Source organism: Mobula hypostoma, chromosome 30, assembly GCF_963921235.1.
Source record: "Mobula hypostoma chromosome 30, sMobHyp1.1, whole genome shotgun sequence".
In the NCBI taxonomy this organism is placed as follows: domain Eukaryota; kingdom Metazoa; phylum Chordata; class Chondrichthyes; order Myliobatiformes; family Myliobatidae; genus Mobula; species Mobula hypostoma.
Window position 1 is genome coordinate 6,576,167 of NC_086126.1, and position 23,166 is coordinate 6,599,332.

The 23,166-nt window shown below is 52.7% G+C and overlaps 1 protein-coding gene across 1 annotated transcript in view; it reads right to left on the reverse strand.

The window, feature by feature from the left end:
• LOC134339687 (1-phosphatidylinositol 4,5-bisphosphate phosphodiesterase beta-3-like) overlaps positions 1-23,166 on the reverse strand; it is a 149,476-nt gene that overhangs the window by 83,004 nt on the left and 43,306 nt on the right. The window contains exon 3 of the mRNA XM_063036388.1: positions 3,892-3,960. Within this exon, the coding sequence (XP_062892458.1) occupies positions 3,892-3,960 (69 nt within the window). The remainder of the gene's footprint in view (positions 1-3,891; positions 3,961-23,166) is intronic.

Here is a 23,166-nt window from a genome sequence, read left to right on the forward strand (position 1 = left end):
CCCACTTTCCTGTCTGTCCTTTCGATAGGCTGTTTATCCCTGGCCATTAAGCTCCCAGCTATAATCTCTCAACTATGATTCATTGATGCCTACAGTGACAACACCTTCAGTCCTGTATCAACTTCGTCCATCTTTTACATTGCAACTCCTCCCGCTGACTGCAATTTAGATTAGATTAGATTATGAGAACACTGAGTCATTCAGAAACGCATGCATTAAAAAAATGATACAACCCGTCATCAGCCTCTCCTCACCACACGTTGCCTCTGTTTGTAAACCAGCTACCTACCCTCACCGTCAGTACTATTATCCGCCCTTTCCTCCGACACTTCTTGCTTTGAAACATACGCGGCTCAGGACACCAGATTTCTCCGACTTCCAATAACTTGTCCCCCATCTCTCGTTTGCCCATCCCCCATTCTGGATCCCTTCTCACCCCATCACAGACATCCCACCTCTCCCGGAAGTTCTGGATCCCTTCTCACCCCATCACAGACATCCCACCTCTCCCGGAAGTTCCGGGAGTCTCCTGCATATTGATAGTGGCTCCCTGACGCCCGCAAATTATATAAAATGTCCCCGGAAATCAATTTTGAGAGAGAAAGCGAGCGAGTGCGAGAGAGACCACAAGAGCGAGCGAGAGAGAGACAGAGAGAGAAAGAGAGATAGAGAGAGACCACGAGAGCGAGAGAGCGAGAGAGAGAGAGTGCACGAGAGAGAGAGAGAGAGAGAGACAGTGCACCATGGCAGAGTGTTCCAAAAAAAGAAAATATAAAGCGTACGTCACCCCAGACTACACTAAAGTGTACCCCTGCCTAATAGGGGTCAAAAATAATGACAGTGTTGCTCGCTGCACTGTTTGCAACAGTGACTTTTCTATCGCCCATGGTGGGTTAAGACTGTAACAGACATGTTGAGGTGAGTTTAACAGGTGTCATTCGTTCATTAGCAAAGCTAACGTTATTTAAACTAGCTGGCGAGCTGCTCAGGAGCTACTCTATTGCAGACATCCCACCTCTCCCGGAAGTCTCCCCCAAATTGATGGTGCTACCTCCCTGAAATGAGATTTTGCAGGGTGGGATGTCCCTCCTCCTTCCCCTTCTCCCACGGTCCACTCTCCTCTCCTATCAGATTCCTTCTTACTTCAGCCCTTTACCTCTTCCACCTATCACCTGCCAGCTTGTACTCTCCCCCCCCGCCCCACCTTCTTATCCCCTTCTTGTTTTAGTTCCGATGAAGGGTCTCGGCCCAAAACGTCAACTCTTCATTCCCCCTCCACAGATGCTGCCTGACCTGCTGAGACTCTGCCAGCATTTTGTATGCGTTGATATCAGACTCGGAGCACTAGGGAGGAGGAACAGGCCCTTCGGCCCGTCTAGCCTGGGCTGACCCTCCGTTCTTGGCTGACACATCCGAGCGCACACGCTCACGCACTTTCACCACAGCCATCCACCCAGGAGCCGCGTGCACGCAGCACGAGACATGCCCGAAAAAGGCAGTGCAAGTCGAAAAGATAAACTCTTCAACGAGACATCGGCAACATCACCCAGTTTCTGGCTGCGGCTCCCAAACCCACAGCTTCAGGCTATTTCCTGACTCTCCGGATTAAAGTAATCCTCCCAGACCTGCAGATCCTCAAACAGGACATTTTTTCACCATCGGAGGAGTCTGTCAGAACGTTGTTCGCTTTCTCTGTCTCACAGACACGCACACACACGCACAAAAAACTGCTTTCGTGTTCAAGCCACTCCCAGAATCGTACAATGACGGGTGCTTCGGCCCATTGTCCTCATACTGACCCCACGGTAAAACCAGAGTTCAGCCACATCACATCGCTCCCATCAACCCCCATTAAACACGGACCCCTCCACCCCTACCCCTGTCCTGTTCAAAAAGACATTTAAAACGCATAACCATATCTGCAAGACCTTTCTGGGCTCCTGCAAAGTTCTGCACGCACAGTCCAGACCATCGCACAATGTCTCGTACACAGTCCAGACCCCCCACAGTGTCTCACACAGAGTCCAGACCCTCCCACGGTGTCTCACACAGAGTCCAGACCCTCCCACGGTGTCTCACACAGAGTCCAGACCCTCCCACGGTGTCTCACACACAGTCCAGACCGTCCCACAGTGTCTCACACACAGTCCAGACCGTCCCACGGTGTCTCACACAGAGTCCAGACCCTCCCACGGTGTCTCACACACAGTCCAGACCCCCCACAGTGTCTCACACACAGTCCAGACCCTCCCACGGTGTCTCACACAGAGTCCAGACCCTCCCACGGTGTCTCACACAGAGTCCAGACCCTCCCACGGTGTCTCACACAGAGTCCAGACCCTCCCACGGTGTCTCACACACAGTCCAGACCGTCCCACGGTGTCTCACACAGAGTCCAGACCCTCCCACGGTGTCTCACACAGAGTCCAGACCCTCCCACGGTGTCTCACACAGAGTCCAGACCCTCCCACGGTGTCTCACACACAGTCCAGACCGTCCCACAGTGTCTCACACAGAGTCCAGACCCTCCCACGGTGTCTCACACACAGTCCAGACCGTCCCACGGTGTCTCACACAGAGTCCAGACCCTCCCACGGTGTCTCACACACAGTCCAGACCCCCCCACGGTGTCTCACACACAGTCCAGACCGTCCCACGGTGTCTCTCACACAGTCCAGACCGTCCCACGGTGTCTCACACAGAGTCCAGACCCTCCCACGGTGTCTCACACACAGTCCGGACCCTCCCATGGTGTCTCACACACAGTCCGGAGCCCCCCACCCCCCACGGTGTCTCACACAGAGTCCGGACCCACCCACAGTGTCTCACACAGAGTCCGGACCCCCCCACAGTGTCTCACAGAGTCCGGACCCCTCCCCGCCCCAACAGTGTCTCACAGAGTCCAGACCACCCCCAACAGTGTCTCACACAGAGTCCAGACCCCCCCAACAGTGTCTCACAGAGTCCAGACCACCCCCAACAGTGTCTCACACAGAGTCCAGACCCGCCCACAGTGTCTCACACAGAGTCCAGACCCCCCCCACAGTGTCTCACATAGAGTCCAGACCCTCCCACAGTGTCTCACACAGAGTCCAGACCCCCCCCACAGTGCCTCACACAGAGTCCAGACCCCCCCCACAGTGTCTCACATAGAGCCCAGACCCCCCCACAGTGTCTCACATAGAGTCCAGACCCTCCCACAGTGTCTCACACAGAGACCAGACCCCCCACAGTGTCTCACACAGAGTCCAGACGCGCCCCCCCCCAGTGTCAAGAGCTGATTCAACACTGCCCATCAACTCATTTAACTGACCCATTATGTTCCCCACCAACGCCCCCATCCTGGACTTAACCCCAACGGGGCAAGCTGCAGAGGGTTTAGAAGTTCAGGTTCCTAGCGGGTGATCACCAACCGCCCGTCCTGGGCCAACCTCATAGACGCCAGGGCCGAGAAATCTCACCGACCGCCCTACTTCCTCAGGAGGCCCACGAAATTCCGCATGTTCCTGTCAACTCGCACCGAAGTTTTAATCGGTGCAACGTGAACGCAACCTATCCAGCTAGATCACGGCTTTGTACCGCAACTGCACGCGTCCGTGTGTTGGGATCTGTGTGTGGGGGTGGCGTCAATGGGGGAGCAGAGAGCATGAGACAAGATCGCTGTTAAACAAGCACTTTGGTTCAGCACGGAATCGTCGGGCTGAATAGCCCCTTGTCCGTGCTGTTTGAACTTCCTTACAGAAACATTTCAAACAAAATAACCAAGCGTGGTCCCAAAATATGAACCGGGGGGCACGGGGGGGGGGGGGTCAGATCCTCACCAGGTAATGCTCAGAGAAGCCAAGGTCCGAAGGTCAAAACAAGACAGGGCAAAGGTCGAGGGCCGCTTACCTTGGGTACTTTGGCAAACCGTCCGGTCCGCGTGTCCCGAATATAGCAGATGTCCAGCAGGTCGACCTCCTAGCGGGTGGGGGGAGAGGAGAAACCAGGTGGTTACAGGAGTTCAGAGAATTCCGGGGAACACTGTATGAAATCCTTCCCACCCACAGAGCAGCGCGCGAAGGGTTAAATTAGGGCAGGGACGTACGGGCAGCAATGACAAACAGGTTCAAACCGTCTCAAACACCGTTGACCAGTTTCTGGTTGCCCCGTTGCAGGGTGGACACTTTGGGGAAGGCCCAGAAGAGGATCAGAGGTCCTGTCCCGGACCCGTCATGTAAATGTAGTCACAAACAAAGATGGCCGCACCTCTACTTCCTCAGGAGTCTGCAGAGGTTCGGCATGTCATCGAAAACACTGGCAGACTTCTGAAGCTGTGCGGCGGAAAGTGTCCTGACTGGCTGCGTCACGGCCTGGTACGGGAACACCAACGGCTTTGAGTGGAGATCCCACAAAAATTAGCGGAATCGACCCAGTGGATAACAGCAACCTCTCCCCCCCCCACCCCCCAGCCATTGAGCACGTGAAACATTGCCATATTAAAGCAGCATCCATCGTCAGCGACCCTCACCACCCAGGCCAGGCTCTCATCTCGCTGCTGCCGTCAGGTAGAAGGTACAAGAGCCTCAGGACTCACACCACCAGGTTCAGGAACAGTTACTACCCCTCAACCGTCAGGCTCCCGAACAGAAGGGGAGAACAAATTTACGAACTCTTATCTTCGTTATTTCACCCTCGTTATTGATTGCTACTTATTTACTATCTGCATTTGCGCAGTTTGCGTACAGTTTACAGTTCCTGATGTTCACAGTTTACCAATCTCATTTACAGTTACTGTTCTATAGATTTGCCGAGTATGCCCACAGGAAAAGGAATCCCAGGGTTGTATGTGTTGACATGTTATGTACTTTGATAGTAAATTTTACTTTGAACTTTGGACCAAAGGAGGATGAGAAATGTATGAAAGAGGTGTACAAGTTCTTTAAGGTTGTTACAGCCGGGGGGGTAGTAACGGGGACAAGCTCCCACTATCTATTAACACGTTCATCTCAAATCGCCCCTGACAACCAGGCCCAGCTCCCGGCCTTCACGTGTGGCCTAGCTACTAAGCCCGGCGGTACCGTTTCGACCGACAGGAGAGGGGGCAAAGGCCTTAAAACCGGTCGCTTTGGGCAGACGGGGCTCGTCAGCCGTGGTTGGCAGCTCATCTCGGAGAAGGAAAACTCTGACCTCAAACCTCCGCTGCCTTGCGGCTCACGGGGGAAGGCTTCAGGAGTAAACCCTGAGGGAAAAATCTGGAGATGGAGTCCCCGAGGCGGTCCTACGTTGAGTTCAACGCTTCTGCGACGCCGCTGGTGCCAAACTGTATCGGTCTCTGCCGTTCCTTTGGGTTCATCTGATGTGTGGAGAGAGGGAGTTTGCTACACGGGCAACAGCTCGCTCTCCATATCGCCCTGCCCAGGCTTGAGCACCCAGGCAGCTAGGACACAATAACCATGGAAAATGCTGACCAACAGAGGCCTTCATTCACTCACAAGAGACATACGTCCAGTGGACAACCAGAGACTTTTTAGACTATAAGGCCATAGGAGCAGAATTAGGCCATTCAGCCCATCGAGTCTGCTCCGCCATTTCATCGTGGCTGATCCCAGATCCCACTCAACCCCAAATGCGTGCCTTCTTGCCATATCCTTTGATGCCCTGACCAATCAGGAAACAATCAACTTTCGCCTTAAGTATACCCACAGACTTGGCCTCCACCGCAGTCTGTGGCAGAGCATTCCACAGATTCGCTACCCTCTGGCTAAAGAAAATTCCTCCTTATCTCTGTTCTAAAAGGTCGCCCCTCAATTTTGAGGTTGTGCCCTCTAGTTCTGGATACCCCCACCAGAGGAAACATCCTCTCCACATCCACCCTGTCTAGTCCTTTTAACATTCGGTAGGTTTCAATGAGATCCCCCCACGTTCTTCTAAATTCCAGTGAGAACAGACACAAAGCTGCCAAACACTCCTCATATGTTGACCCCTTCATCCCCTGGAATCATCCTTGTGAAGCTCCTCTGGACTCTCTCCAACGACAACACATCCGTTCTGAGATAAGGAGCCCAAAACTGTTGACAATGCTCCAAGTGCTTCCTGACTAGTGCCTTATAAAGGCTCAGCATTATCTCCTTGTTTTTATATTCTGTTCCCTTTGAAATAAATGCCAACACAGCAGTTGCCTTCTTTACCGCAGACTCAGCCTGTAAGTTAACCAATTCTTCCAACTTGTTTAAGTCCTGCTGCATCGCATTGCTTCCTCAGCACTACCTACCCCTCCACCTATCTTCATATCACCTGCCAGAAAGCCTTCAATTCCATTATCCAAATCACTGACAATGTGAAAAGTGGCGGTCCCAATACTGACCCCTGAGGAACACCACTGGTCACTGGCAGCCAACTAGAAAAGTCCCCTTTTATTCCCACTCGCTGCCTCCTGCCTGTCAGCCATTCCGCTCTCCATGCCAGAATCTTTCCTGTAACACCATCGGATTTTATCTTGTTAAACAGCCTCATCTGTGGCACCTTCTGAAAAACTAAATAAATGACATCCACTGCCTCTCCTTTGTCCACCCTGCTTGTTACTTCCTCGGAGAACTCCAACAGATTTGTCAGGCAAGATGTCCCTTTACAGAAACCATGCTGACTTTGACTTATTTTATCATTGGTCTCTCCAAGTTCCCCGAAACCTCATCCTTAATAATAGACTCCACACTTCCCCAGTCTCTGGGGTTAAGCTAACTGGCCTATAATCTCCTCTCTTTTGTCTTCCGCCCTTAAAGAGTGGAGTGACATTTGCAATCTTCCAGTCCTCTGGGACCATGCCAGAATCAAGTGATTCTTGAGAGATTATGACCAATGCATCTGTTATCTATTCAGCAACCTCTCTCAGGGCTCTGGGATGTAGTCCATCTGGTCCAGATGAGTTATCCAGTTCAAAACGTTTCAGTTTGCCTGGCACTTTTTCCTTCGTAACAGGAATGGCACTCACTCCTGCTCCCTGACGCTCACGGACCTCTGGCACACTGCTAGTGTCTTCCACAGTGAAGACTGATGCAAAATACCCATTAAGTTCATCTGCCATTTCTTTGTCCCCCATTACTACCTCACCAGCATCATTTTCCAGTGGTCCAAATCAACTCTCACCTCCCTTTCACTCTTTCTATAACCAAAAAAAAATTAATATCCTGCTTTATATTATTGGCTAGTCCGCCCTCATACTTCATCTTTTCCCTTCTTATAGCTTGTTCAGTTGTCTTTTGTTCGATTTTAAAATCTTCCCAATTATCCAACTTCCCACTCACTTTTGCTACCTTACATGCCCTTTCCTTGGCTTTTATGCAGTCCTTAACTTCCCTTGTCAGCCACAGTTGCCTGCCCCTGCCATTTGAGAACAACTTCTGTGGGAATCTGTCCCACACCTGTGAACTATTCCCAGAAACTTCAGACACCTCTGCTCTGCTGTCATCCCTGGCAGTACCCTTCTCCAATCCACCTGGGCAAGTGCCTCTCTCAGGCCTCTGTAATTCCCTTCATTCCATTGTGATACTGAGACATGTGACTTGTGCTTCACCCTCTCAAACTGCAGTATGAATTCAATCATGTTATGATCACTGCCTCCAGAGGGTTGCTTTACATTAAGCTCCCTAATAAAATCTGGATTAATACACAACACCCAAGCTACGATAGCCTTTCCCCGAGTAGACTCAGGCACAAGCTGCTCTAAAAAGTCACCTCATAGGCATTTAACAAATTCCCTCTCTTGTGATCTGACACCAACCTGATTTTCCCAAACCCCTTGCATATTGAAGTCCCCCCGTTACAATTGTGTCATTACCCTTATTACATGCCTTTTCCAGCTCCCTTTGCGATCTCAACCCCACATCTTGGCTACTATTTGGAGGCCTATATATGATTCCCATAATAGTTTTTTTCACCCTTGCAGTTTCTTAACTCCACCCACAAAGATTCAACATTCTCTGATCCTAAGTCACCTCCTTCTTAACATGTAATTCCATCTCTCACCAATAGAGCCTATGACTTCCTGCCTGACCTTTCCATTCAAAGTATTTGTTTTGATGTTAAACTCCCAATTACAGCCTTCTTTCAGCCACGACTCAGTGATGCCCACAACGTCCTACTGACCAATCTCTAACCGCGCCACGAGTTTGTCCACCTTATTCCGAGTGCCACATGCATTTAAATACAGCACCTTCAGTCCTGCATTCTTTGCCCATATGAATTTTGCCTCTGTGGTACAATTCAACTCTTTGCTCTGTCTGCATTTGTACCCGATCACTGGCTTGTCCTTCCTTACATTCATGTTACGTCCATCATCGACTTGTCAACCTGTTGGCTCATCCTCGGCTCTGTCATCCCGGTTCCCGACCCCCTGCCAGATTAGTTTAAACCACTCCCAACAGCTCTAGCAAGGGCAGAAACGGCTAACACGAGGGGGACATAACTTTAAGGTGATTGGAGGAAAGTATTGGGGAGGGGGGTGTCAAAGGTAGGCGCGTCACACAGAGTGGAACGCACTGTCAAGGGTGGCAGTAGAGCCAGATACATTAGGGACATTTAAGAGACTCCTAAATAGAAACGTGGACGAAAAAGAAAAATGGAGATCTATGTGGGAGGTACGGGTTAGATTGATCTTAGAGCAGGTTAAAGGGTCATACAACATTGTGGGCCGAAGGGCCTGTACTGTGCTGGAATAGAACACAGGACAGTACATCACAGGAGCAGGCCATTCGGCCCACAACGTTGTGCTGAACCAGCAAAAAAGCAAATCAAAAACACCCAAACACTAATCCCTCCATCTTCCTCACATCAATGTGTCTATCCAAATGTCTCTTAAAAGCTTAGGAGGATCAATGGCGCCTAACGGCGAATCCTTTGCCTGCATCTTCGGAAACAGCTCTATTTCCATCTTCAATATCTGTCTTGTCTTGTCCATACCGTGGCCAAGTGGTTAAGGCATTGGACTAGCTACCCGAAGGTCGTGAGTTCGAGCCCCAGCCGAGGGAACATGTTGTGTCCTTGAGCAAGGCACTTAATCACACATTGCTCTGCGACGACACCGGTGCCAAGCTGTATGGGTCCTAATGCCCTTCCCTTGGACAACCTCGGTGTCGTGGAGAGGGGAGACTTGCAGCATGGGCAACTGCCGGTCTTCCATACAACCTTGCCCAGGCCTGCACCCTGGAGAGTGAAGACTTCCATGATCTCGCAAGACTAATAGGTACCTTTTTTCTTGTCCATACCGCACCAACCACTGCCACTGGGCTATAAATGTGCAGGGGCAATGTGTGATTAAGTGCCTTGCTCAAGGACACAACACGCTGCCTCGGCTGAGGCTCGAACTCACGACCTTCAGATCATTAGTCCAACACCTTAACCACTTGGCCACGCGCCAACACCTCTATTTCATCCTGACGAAGGGTCTCGGCCTGAAATGTCGACTGTGTTTCTTCCTCTGGGTGCTGCCTGGCCTGCTGTGTTCCACCAACATTTTGTGTGTGCTGCTTGAATTTCCAGCATCTGCAGATTTCCTCGCGTTTGCACCTCTACTTTATCTCTATCTTTCCCTTGAGGGGCTCTTTTGAAGACCCTGACCTGGAGTTACACGGTTCTTTGCGGGAATGCGACCCGCACTCGGGGTTTGACGAATGGCCGTTATTCGGCACGCCAAGGGCTCGGCCTAAGAGCTCCGCTCGCCTTCGGAGGACTGAGTTTTCGTGGCTCTGGAGACGGAAGGGATCGGAGGCCGGCGTCCGGGCACGAGGTCGGTGTGTCGAGGGAGACGGAAGATCTAAGGCTGTGTGCCCAGAGACCCGAGATCTTTGGGCACAGAGCTCGGAAAAAGTGACACCACGGACTTTTAACATCGTAAACCAGCAAGTTGTTTGTTATGTCTCCCCTCTCGCCATGAAATGGAAACACCTCGTTCTCCCTCATTAGGGAGAGAGAAAGAGAGAGCCTGTGGTATGTCAAATACCGGGTAAACGAGTAGCCTTTGATGTTGCTTTGCTCACGCTTGAGTGCTTGCTGGCGGGCGCTGATGCTTTTCTTTTGCCGGTGTTGAGAAGGGGGGGGGGATTGTGCTTGAGGGAGGGAGGGGACTTTGGGGTTCTAACATTTAACCGTCATTCATTCTTTGGGGCACTCCTCTGTTTTTCGTAGATGTTTGCGAAGAAAAAGAATTTCAGGATGCATATTGTATACATTTCTCTGGCACTAAATGTACATTTGAAACGCCTCTAATGTATTATTTGCCTCTACCACCATACCAGGCAACGCACTCCAGCCATCCACCACTCTGAGTAAAAAAAAAGTTCTATATTCTAAACTACTGAACCAGTGGTACTACATATACTGGAAAAGTTACAATAATAAATTGTATTACATTTAAATTGTATTAAATGGGACAATGTCTCCCATCCACTACATAATGTACTGGGTGGGCACAGGAGTACATTCAGCCAGAGACTCATTCCACCGAGATGCAACACAGAGCGTCATAGGAAGTCATTCCTGCCTGTGGCCATCAAACTTTACAACTCCTCCCTTGGAGGGTCAGACACCCTGAGCCAATAGGCTGGTCCTGGACTTATTTCCTGGCATAATTTACATATTACTATTTAACTATTTATGGTTTTATTACTATTTATTTATGGTGCAACTGTAACGAAAACCAATTTCCCCCGGGATCAATAAAGTATGACTATGACCATTACAATTTTAAGCAGAGGAACATTAAACTACAAAAAAAAACATGCTGATCTACTGACATGCAAGCTAGGACAATGAGAGAGCCCGACACCATCAACATAGTCTCTTCCCCCACACAAGACAATTCTAGAATGAACGGTAGCTGGCAGTGCCTTCTCGGAAACGGGGAGACGAGGGTCCAGGGCGGATTCTGACACTGCATTGGGCCGGGGTCCCGTGACATGTGGACCGTGGGATGGACCAGAGAGTCCGTGGGCGAGCAACAACACCCCCAGAAAGGCCCCGAGACGTCGGAGGGTCTCCGGCAGCCCCCAGTCATGGAGAACAGACCGGGTGGCAAACAGACCCGGAAGATTCGGCAGACACTGGAGCAGCACGTGTAAGATGCTGGAGGGACCCAGCAGGTCAGGCAGCATCTATGGAGGGAGATACACAGTCGGTGTTTCAGGCAGGGACCTTTCATCCGGAGTAATAGAAGTAATTTAGATCAGAAAATAGACCAATAGTGCTCTGGGATCTGAGGAGACCACAGGACTGGAGAAGTTCTGGCTGGAGAAGGACCATGGAGACCGGGTGGGGTGGGAAGCCTTTCAGGACTCAATATGACCGAACTGGGCAGGAAAAACCATTTTGGGATGGAGGACGAGCAGGGATCTCGCTCTCTCTCTCTCCGGCCGGCTTCAGTCTAACCAGGAAGAGACTCAAAGCATTCTGGGATGTAGAAGGACCAGGACTGGCAGCCGGGACTTGAACCATTCCACGATTATGGAACACCAGGCCAAGGGAAAAATTCCCAGGGAATCTTAACCCAAAGAATCCGATGAGACCAAACACACAGGGAAAGGAAAAAAAAATCAGTTCCCCAAATAGGAAATGGCTTAAATGCAGGGAACAACAACAACAACAAAACCAGGCCTCAATAACCACATGCAAACCTTGCATAAGTGTTTGCCAGAGGGAGATGGCTCCGAGCCAAGCTGGGCTCGTTTACAGTCAAGTGCGGTTTTCTCGAGATGAGAGGGAGCAGAGTCTGGCCCGGAGGGCACACTACCCAGAACGCTGTCTCCTGTCAGCGGGGGAGGAGGGTCAGAGATCGGGAGCTGGCCGCAAGAGAAATCTAAGCATCTGGCCTTCATGTTCTCAACCCCCCATGCACACTGACAGTCTCTGACTGGGGTGGGGGGAGAGAGGAGGAGAGGGGAAGGGGAGGGGGAGGGGGAGAGGAGGAGGAGGTGAGGGGGAGGGAGGGGGAGGAGGTGGGGGGAAGGAGAAGGGGAGAGGATGGGGAGGGGGGGAGAGGGGAGGGGGAGGGGAGGTGAGGGGGAGAAGTGAGAGGGGGAGAAGGGGAGAGGGAGAAGGGGAAGGGGAGGAAGTGAGGGGAGGAGGAGGAGGAGAGGGGGAGGAGGAGAAGAGGGGGAGGGGTGAGGGAGAGGAGGTGAGGGGGAGGAAGTGAGGAGGAGGAGGTGAGGGGGAGGAGGTGGGGGAGAGGAGGTGGGGAGAGGTGAGGGGGAGGAGGTGAGGGGGAGGAGGTAAGGGGGGAGGATGTGGGGGAGAGGAGGTGAGGGGGAGGAGGGGTGGGGGGAGGAGGTGAGGGGGAAGAGGAGGTGAGGGGGAGGAGGAGGGGAGGGGAGGAGGTGAGGGGGAGGAGGAGGTGAGGGGTTAGGGGGTGAGGGGGAGGAGGTGGTGAGGGGAGAGGAGGTGAGGGGGAAGGAAGTGAGGGGGAAGGAGGTGAAGGGAAAGAGGTGAGGGGGAAGGAGGTGAGGGGGAGGAGAGGAGGGGGAGGAGGAGAGGGGGAGGAGGAGAGGGGGAGGAGGAGAGGGGAGGAGGTGAGGGGGAGGAGGTGAGGGGAGAGGGGGTGAGGGGTGAGGGGGTGAGGGGGAGGGGTGAGGGGAGAGGGGGTGAGGGGGAGGGGTGAGGGGGAGGGGGTGAGGGGTGGAGGTGAGGGGGAGGGGTGAGGGGGTGGAGGTAAGGGGGAGGAGGTGAGGGGAAGGAGGTGAGGGGGGAGGAGGTGAGGGGGAGGAGGTGAGGGGGAGGAGGTGAGGGGGAGGAGGTGAGGGGGTGGGGGGAGGAGGTGAGGGGGAGGAGGTGAGAGGGGAGGAAGTGAGAGGGGAGGAGGTGAGGGGGAGGAGGAGGGGAGGGGGAGGGGAGGAGGTGAGGGGGTGGGGGGAGGAGGTGGGGGGAGGAGGAGGTGAGGGGAGGTGAGCGGGAGGAGGAGGTGAGGGGGAGGAGGTGGGGGGAGGAGGTGGGGAGAGGTGAGGGGGAGGAGGTGAGGGGGAGGAGGTGAGGGGGAGGGGGTGGAGGTGAGGGGGAGGAGGTGAAGGGGAGGTGAGGGGGAGGAGGAGGTGAGGAGGTAAGGTGAGAGGTGGAGGTGAGGGGGAGGAGGAGGTGAGGGGGAGGAGGTGAGTGGTGAGGGGGTGAGGGGGAGGAGGTGAGTGGTGAGGGGGTGAGGGGGAGGAGGTGAGGGGGGAGGTGGGGAAAGGTGAGGTGGAGGAGGTGAGTGGTGAGGGGGTGAGGGGGAGGAGGTGAGTGGTGAGGGGGTGAGGGGGAGGAGGTGAGGGGGAGGAGGTGGGGAAAGGTGAGGTGGAGGAGGTGGGGGAGGAGGGGAGGGGGTGGGGGGAGGAGGAGGTGAGGGGGAGGAGGTGAAGGGGAGGTGAGGGGGAGGAGGAGGTGAGGAGGTAAGGTGAGAGGTGGAGGTGAGGGGGAGGAGGAGGTGAGGGGGAGGAGGTGAGTGGTGAGGGGGTGAGGGGGAGGAGGTGAGTGGTGAGGGGGTGAGGGGGAGGAGGTGAGGGGGGAGGTGGGGAAAGGTGAGGTGGAGGAGGTGAGTGGTGAGGGGGTGAGGGGGAGGAGGTGAGTGGTGAGGGGGTGAGGGGGAGGAGGTGAGGGGGAGGAGGTGGGGAAAGGTGAGGTGGAGGAGGTGGGGGAGGAGGTGGGGGAGAGTTGAGGGGGAGGAGGTGAGGGTGAGGGGGTGAGGGGGAGGAGGTGAGGGGGAGGAGGTGGGGGAGAGGTGAGGGGTCGAGGAGGTGAGGGGGAGGAGGTGAGAGGGAAGAGGAGGTGAGGGGGAGGAGGTGAGTGGGGAGGGGGTGAGGGGGAGGAGGTGAGTGGTGAGGGGGTGAGGGGGAGGAGGTGAGGGGGAGGAGGTGGGGAAAGGTGAGGTGGAGGAGGTGGGGGGAGGAGGTGGGGGAGAGTTGAGGGGGAGGAGGTGAGGGTGAGGGGGTGAGGGGGAGGAGGTGAGGGGGAGGAGGTGGGGGAGAGGTGAGGGGCAGGAGGTGGGGGGAGGAGGTGGGGGAGAGTTGAGGGGGAGGAGGTGAGGGGGAGGAGGTGGGGGAGAGGTGAGGGGCAGGAGGTGAGGGGTCGAGGAGGTGAGGGGGAGGAGGTGAGAGGGAAGAGGAGGTGAGGGGGAGGAGGAGGTGAGGGGGAGGAGGAGGTGAGGGGGAGGAGGAGGTGAGGGGGAGGAGGTGAGAGGGAGGACGTGAGGGGGAGGAGGTGAGAGGGAAGAGGAGGTGAGGGGGAGAGGTGAGGGGCAGGAGGTGAGGGGTCGAGGAGGGGAACCTTGCTGAATTCCCTCAAGCAGGTTGTGTGTGTGTTGCTCTGGATTTCCAGCATTTCAGGGTTAGCATCTTGAGAAATTTGTTGTTTTGTGGCAGCAGCACCGTGTAAGACATGAATAATCACTCTACATCACAATTAGAAGTTCTATAAATCGTGCAAAATGAGAGGAAGGCAGAGAGATGGAGTTCTCAGATTCACCATCCGTTGAGAAATCCGATGGCGGAGGGGCAGAGGCTGTTCCCAGAACAATCAGTGTGTCTCTTCAGGGCTCCTCTACCTCCTCGCTGAATGAGAAGAGGGAACGTCTTATGATTAAACACGGCAAATCCGGCTAGTGTAGATGGGCAACTTGGCCTCCGTGAACGAAGGGTCTGTACCACGCAGTAGACTCTGTGACTGTCACTAGTTCAGGGCAAATTATCCCTCAAAGGACAGTATTAAATCGCGAGACCCACAGACAGCTGGTATCTTTTCTCCCCAGGGTGGAAACGTCCAACAATGTGCAGCAAGTTCGAAAGAGATGCGTGGGATAAGTATTGTTTTTTTTAAAAGCGTCACATGCCTAGTACGCTCTGCCGGGGTTGGCGTTGGCCGCGGATACAGTAGAGGAGTTCAAGAGATTCTTCGATTGGAAGCTGACTCTGCCGGGAACGGAGGGAGACAGACACGGCCCATGCAGAAGGGATTCGCTTGGTTGGGTGTCGAGGATTAAACAGACAGGTGGGGGGGTGTGGGGTGGCGGGGGAGGGTCAGATCGATTTTCAGAGAAGATTAAAAGGTTAGTACAACAGCCTGGGCTGAAGGGCCTGTGTTGTCCTCTCATACTGTATTGGATTGCCAGGCGCCCATCAAAATGGACTGCTCGCGTCAGCAAACAACACAGCCCGGAGGCAGCAACCCTCAAAGGTCACCACAATTTTGGCGCCAACATTGCACGCCCACGAATCACTAACGCTAACATCTTTGGAATTCGGGAGGAAACCGGGGCCCCGGAGGAAACCCATGTGGTTGGGGGTGGGGGGGGGGAGCGTACAAACTCCTGACAGGCAGTGGCGGGAACTGAGCGCCGGCGCCGCAAAGCGTTACGCCGACTGCCGCACCATCGCGCCACCGTTAGGTGAGGAGACAGTACATGGATCAGCTCGGCCTCACACGTTGCCGGCTGCTCTGCTCTTCGCCATGCCATGGGTGGCGTAACTGCTCGCGGCAGCTCGCTATGCTTCAGGTAGGTGCTGTGCGAGGCTGGGCCGTTCATCGAGAGCAGTTCTGGCCCCCTCGTCTAAGAGGGACGCACTGGAGAAGGACCAGAGGAAAGACCGCGAGAATGATTCCGGGAATGAAAGGGTTAACTTATGGGGAGCGTTCGACAGCTCACTGGAGCTTGGAAGAATGAAAGGGGAAAATATCACTGACAAACATCAAATATTGAAAGGCCTCGATAGAGTGGACGTGGAGAGGATGTTTCCTATCGTGGGGGAGTCTAGGACCAGAGGACACAGATAGAGTGGATGTGGAGAGGATGTTTCCTATAGTGGGGGAGTCTAGGACCAGAGGACACAGATAGAGTGGACGTGGAGAGGATGTTTCCTATAGTGGGGGGGTCTAGGACCAGAGGACACAGATAGAGTGGATGTGGAGAGGATGTTTCCTATAGTGGGGGAGTCTAGGACCAGAGGACACAGATAGAGTGGATGTGGAGAGGATGTTTCCTATAGTGGAGGAGTCTAGGACCAGAGGACACAGATAGAGCGGATGTGGAGAGGATGTTTCCTACAGTGGGGAGTCTAGGACCAGAGGACACAGATTGAGTGGATGTGGACAGGATGTTTCCTACAGTGGGGGAGTCTAGGACCAGAGGGCACAGATAGAGTGGATGTGGAGAGGACGTTTCCTCTCGTGAGGGAGTCTAAGACCAAAGGACACAGCCTCAAGATCGAGGGACGTCCCTTTAGAACAGAGACAAGGAGGAATCTCCTTAGCCAGAGGTTATTGAACTTTGCATTCCACAGATTCAAAGTTTCCAAGTAAACTTTATTATCAAAGTACGTATATGTCAGCATATACAACCCCAAGATTCATTTTCCTGTGGGCATACTCAGCCAATTTATAGAATAGTAACTATAACAGAATCATTGAAAGATCAACCAGGGTGCAGAAGACAACAAACTGTGCCAATGCAAATATAAATAAATAGCAATAAACGACGAGAACATGAGATAAAGAGTCCTTAAAGTGAGATCATTGGTTGTGGGTACATCTCAATGGATGGGCAAGTGAGTGTAATTATCCCCTTTCGTTCAGGAGCCTGATGGTTGAGGGGTAGTAACTGTCCCTGAACCTGATGGTGCGAGTCCTGAGGCTCCTGTACCTTCTACCTGATGGCAGCAGCGAGAATTCTTTGCCACAGGCGGCTGTGGAGGCCAAGTCATTGGGTATATTTAAAGCAGAAGTTAATAAGTTCTTGATTAGTAAGGACATCAAAGGAAGAAGGCATGAGAATGGGATTGAGGGAGATTAAAATCAGCCACGATCAAATGACGGAACAGAATTGATGGGCCGAATAGTCTGGTTCTGGTCTTATGGTCATCGATACCCTGCACCCGCTTTCTCCACAGCCCCTCCCCACCCGTGCTGTCTCGGCCCTGTTATCCGCCCTGTCAATGCAAACAGACTTTGACCTGAAGATCTTGGCATCGACGTGACAATCAATGTGGAACAAATCACAGCTCGCTTCTAATCTGTGCCGTGCACTCGAGAAGCTGTCAGCAAGTGACACCGCCTTCCTTCGCCACCCCTCCCGTATGACCGATTAACCCTCGCCTTCCTCCGACCATCCAATCGACCCACGACCTGTAGCCCTCCGTCTGCCTGGCATCCACGGACTTCTCCGGGGAAGTTTCAGAGTTCAAAGTAAATTTATCAAAGTACATATACACTCTCTGAGTGTACTTTCATGACCTCCTGCTGCTGTAGCCCGTCTGCTGTGCGTTCAGAGATGCTCTTCTGCACACCACTGTTGTAACGTGTGGTTATTTGAGTTACTGTTGCCTTCCTGTCAGCATGAACCAGCCTGGCCATTCTCCCCTGACCTCTCTCATTAACAAGGCGTTTCCACCCACAGAACCGCCGCTCACTGGATTTTTTTTTTTGCTGTTCGCACCGCTCTCTGTAAACTCCAGAGACTGTCACGTGTGAAAAATCTCAGGAGATTCTGAGATACTCAAACCACCCCATCTGGCACCAACAAGCATTTCGCGGTCAAAATCACTCAGATCCCATTTCTTCCCCCGTTCTGATGTTTGGTCTGAACAACAACTGAACCTCTTGACCGTGTCGGCGTGCTTTTATGAACTGAGTTGCTGCCACGTGATTGGCTGATCAGATATTTGTATAAACGAGCAGGTGCACAAGTATACCCTAGGATCGTTGTGTTCCTAACGTATCTGCCTCTACCACCCCCAGCTCGTGGGGGGAAAAAAACCTTAATATTATTGCACAACTCACATTGGAGGCAGAGGTTAAGATGTCACCAAGGGAGAAGGACCACCATTCAGTTTTACTCCACCCACGAGCGAAAAGGCAGCAAATTACTCCGCCATGACAGCTAGAGTCTGTTGTTCTCAACTGGAACACTGTCACAGCTCTGGGTGTCAAAAGAGCAGAGTCCAATTCTGGCGCCCTCTATAAGGAGCCTCTGTATGTCCCGCAGCGTGCTTGGGTTTTCCCCAGGTGCTCTGGTTTCCTCCCACAGTCCAAAGGCGTACCGGGAAGGTTAGATGGTCACGGTAACGGTCCCGTGATGAGGTTGGGGCAAATCGGGGCTGGGGGGGGGTCGCTGGGGAGGCATGGTTCGAAGGAGCCAATCCATCCAGTATCTCTCAATAAAATAAAACGGATCAAAGCAGTGTGTACTATCTACAAAATGCACTGCAACAACACACCAAAGTTCCTAAGGCAGCACCTTCCAGACCCACGGTCACCACCATCTCGAAGAATGAGAACAGCAGATACCTGGGAACACCACCTCTTGGAAATCCCCCTCTGAGTCACTCACCATCCTGACTCAGAAACATATCACCGTTCCTTCATTGTCGCTGGGACAAAATCGTGGAATCCCCTCCCTAACAGGACTGTGGGTGTCCCTACACCTCAGGGACTGCAGCGGTTCGAGAAGGCAGTTCATCACCCACCTTCTCAAGGGCAGCCAGGGATGGGCGATAAATGGCTGGCGATGCCCACATCCCGTAAAAATGAATAAATTTTTATTTTTAAAATGTGAGAGTCTCCCAACAGCTAAATGGCGAGCCCGATTATATCGGCCCCCCCATGGTACCCGCGGATGAAGGGAGCATCTGTCTCCGGCGTGCTGGACAACGTCCGTTGTTGTTCAGCAGCCAGGAACCCCCTCCCGTCCCCTCCCCGTCACCGAGGGGCAGGATCCAAGGCCACGCGACACCCTCCTGGGTTTACCACGGGTCCCGGAAACTTCGCTTGGACCCCGCAGATCACAGAACAGCCCCACTGCCCCACTAATCACCCCCTGTAGCTGTACTCCCTTCAGCTCCCCTTTCCGCCCCTCCAAATCTACCCCTCGCCCCACACCAGGGGGCAATTAACCCACTCATCCCGCACAGTGCTGGGATGAGGGAGGTCCCAACTCAGAATCAGAATTAATATCGCTGGCCTATGTCGTGAAATTAGCTGTTATGCGGCAGTACAGTACAAAAAACTGAATTACTTACTGTAATTTCAGTAATTTACTCTCTCTCTCTCCATATATTAAAAAGAGAAATTGAATCTATGATGCAAAAAAAAAGTAGTGTTCATGGGTTCAATATCCGTTCAGAAATCGGATGGCAGAGGGGAAGAAGCTGTTCCTGAATCATTGAGTGTGTGTCTTCAGGCTTCTGTACCTCCTCCCTGATGGTAGCAATGAGACAAGGGCATGTCCTGGGTGATGGGGGTCCTTAATGATGGACGCTGCCTTTCAGAGGCGTCGCTCCTTGAAGATGTCCTGGAGGCTGGTTCCCATGATGGAGCTGACTGCATTTACAACTTTAGAAACACAGAAAACCTACAGCACAATACAGGCCCTTCGGCCCACAAAGTTGTGCCGAACATGTCCCTACCTTAGAAATTACTAGGGTTACCCATAGCCCTCTACTTTTCTAAGCTCCATGTACCTATCCAAAAGTCTATTTAAAGACCCTATTGTATCAGATTAGATTATGAGGATGCGCAGTCCTCTTTTATTGTCATTTAGTAATGCATGCATTAAGAAATGATACAATGTTCCTCCAAAATAATATCACAGAAACACAAGACAAACTGACTGAAAAACTGACAAAAACCACATAATTATAACATATAGTTACAACAGTGCAAAGCAATACTGTAATTTAATAAAGAACAGACCATGGGCACGGTAAAACAAAAAGTCTCAAAGTCTCTCGAAAGTCCCACATCTCACGCAGACGGGAGAAGGAAGAAAACTCTCCCTGCCACGCCCGACCACAGTCCGACTCTGAGTCGTCCGAAAACTTCAAGCCTCTGACCAGCCCTCCGACACCGAGTATCGAGCACCATCTCCATCCGAACGCTTCGACCTCAGCCTCGGTCGCCAGCAGCAGGCAAGGCCGGGGATTTTGCGGCCTTCCCTCCGTAGATTCTCGATCGCACAGTAGCAGCGGCAGCGAACCGGGCATTTCAGAAATTTCTCCAGATGTTCCTCTGTGCTTTCACGTCTGTCTCCATCAAATCAGAATGGTGCATGGCGTCCTACTTACAAATACGATATTATTTCACCAGAGAGGCTACGCGCACTCCATCGCATCGCCATCTTCTCCTCCCGCCTCGTATCCGCCTCCACTACCATTGCCAGCAGCCCATTCCACACACGCACCACTCTCTGAGTAAAAAAACTTACCACTGACGTCCCCTCTGTACCTACTCCCCAGCACCTTAAACCTGTGCCCTCTTGTGGCAGCCATTTCAGTCCTGGGAAAAAGCCTCTGGCTTCCTACAGATCCTCTGGATCTTGTGCAATAGCTCCCTTTCCCCCCTCCCAATACCAGACAGCCATGCAGCTCTCCCTAATACATCTGTAGAAATTTGCGAGCTTCCTTAGTGACAAACCAAATCTCCTCAAACTCCTATTGAAATATAGCCACTGTTGCCGCATCGACACGTTGGGTCCAGGATCGATCCTGGAGTTGGACGATCGTGTGCCATTCCGGCCGCCCCGCGACAGGAGGACATAGGAGGTTGACTTGGCGCCACAAGGAGGGGGGTCAGACAATCTCGGGCTGTTTTCTCTGGGGGCGGTAAAGATCAGCTTCATCTGTCACACGCACATCGAAGCGCGGAGAAAGGTGCCGTCTGCAGCAAGCCGAATCGCGCTGGCGGGCAGCCCGCACGCGTCAACACAGCGCGCCCACGGTTCGCTGACCCCAACCCGCACGTCTCGGGAGGGCGGGAGCAAAGCCCGCGCAGTCACTCGTAGAGAGTGGCTGGTGCTGGGACAGCGTCAACCTCTTGAAGTCCAGCCCCGCGGCCCGCAGGAACGGGCAGGGCCCTGGTGGAGCTGAATAGGCCTGATCCCCTGTCCCGTGGGCACAACGGATTTCAGAAACGCAGGCCGACTCCGGCCGCGTTACCGACTCTGAGAGAAGGGGCCCATCGTCGCGTGAGCGCACGAGGCAGCGCGGGGAAAGGCACCAGGTTCCAACACCGCCAGCAACCCTTACTCCATAACCAACTTGGGCACCTGGCAGGGAACTCCACCGTCGTGGACCGGCAGAGATACAGATGCACAAACGGGCAAATGAGGTGGGCCGGCCGGAGTTCGAGGAAGCCGGCCAGCGTCACCAGGCAGGCACGAGAACGGAGCCGCCGAGGATGGAGGGGAAAAGGGACACCCGACGAACGCACAGAGGAGACGAACGTCACCCTCGAGAAACTGGCTCAGCAGAGAGGACGTTGGAGGTGGGAGGTCATCGGTGGCCTGCACTCCGCTGGGAGAGGAGGACCCCAAGAGGAACCACAAACCGTGATCGTGAGCACGGCGTGGCACATCACACAAACCAATCTTCCGTCTGTGGACTCACTTTACACCGCACGCTGTCGGAGCAGTGCTGCCAGGATAATCAAGGACACGACCCACCCAGCCAACAGACTTTTCGTCCCTCTTCCCTCCGGGAGAAGGCTCAGGAGCTTGAAGACTCGTACGGCCAGATTTGGGAACAGCTTTTTTCCAACTGTGATAAGACTGCTGAACGGATGCTGACCCGGATCTGGGCCGTACCCTCCAAATATCCGGACCTGCCTCTCGGTTTTTTTGCACTACCTTACTTCCCATTTTTCTATTTTCTATTTATGATTTATAATTTAAACGTTTAATATTTACTAATTTTTATTTTTAATATTTAATATTCGTAATCCAGGGAGTGTGAGGCGCAGAATCAAATATCGCTGTGACGAGTGTACATTCTAGCACCAATTGTTTGGCGACAATAAAGTGTAAAGTATAAAGCTACCATGCAGTCTTTAATGATGCACCTTCCGGTGTTCGTGTGATCTGCCTAGTCGGACTGTATAAAACTGAGAGGCAAGGGTAGAATGGACAGTTAGAATCTTTGCCCCCGGGGTAGAAACGTCAAATACTCGACTGCATACGTTTAAGGTCAGAGGGGAAGAGTTTGAGGAAGGTATGTGGGCAGTATGCTGCCTGGCCTGCTGCGCTCACCAGCAACTTTTATGTGTGTTGCTTGAATTTGCAGCAACTGCAGAATTCCTGTTGTTTGGAAGGTATGTGGGTAAGTTTTGTTTTGGTTTTACAGAGACTGCCTGGAACGGGGTGCCGAGACGCTGGTAGGAGAAGGGGACACGATCAAGAGGTTTGCGGACGGGGGCGTTAATCAGCAAGAGCGATTCTGCAGATGTTGGAAATCCAGAGCAACACACACACACACATTGCTGGAGGAACTCAGCATGTCAGGCAGCATCCGTGGAGGGGAATAAACAGTCGACGCTTCCGGCCGAGACAGGGAACATCAAAGCAAAGTATATATGGAACACAATAAATCAGATTCATTTATTTTCAGGCATTTACAGGAAAATAAAGGACTACATGAAAAACTATTAAGCAAAGACCGACAATGTGCAAAGAATGACAAGTTACGCAAATTTGAAAGGAATAACTGAGGACACGAGTTGTTACGAGTTTTTGAGAGCCAGTCGATAGGTTGTGGAGTCAGATCGGAGTTGCGTTGGGTGGAGTTATGCGCAATGGTACAGGAGCACGATGGATGCAAGGTAAGAACCAAGATTCGACATGGCCTCTGAAACTTTGACAAACTTCCAGAGGTATGCCCCAGAGAGTACCTTGACTGGCCTGGTATGGAAACAACGATGCCTTTGAGCGCAAAGTCCTACGAAAGCTAGTGCATTCAGCCTAGTCCATCACGGCAAAGCCCTCCCAGCCATTGAACACATCTATATGTCGTAGGAAAGCAGCATCCATCATCAGAGATCCCCACCACCCATGCTATGCTCTCTTTTCACTGCTGCCATCAAGTAGAAGGTACAAGAGCCTCAGGACTCGCACCACCAGGTTCAGAAACAGTTACTACCCCTCAGCCATCAGGCTCTTGAGCAAACGGGGATAATTACACTCACTTGCCCATCCATTGAGATGTTCCCACAACCAATGATCACACTGTAAGGACTCTTCATCTCATGTTCTCGTTGTTTATTCCTATTTATTTATATTTGCATTTGCACAGTTTGTTGTCTTCTGCACTCTGGCTGATCTTTCACTGATCCTGTTTACAGTTACTATTCTATAGATTTGCTGAGGATGCCCGCAGGAAAATGAATCCCAGGGTTGGACGTGGTGACGTGTATGAG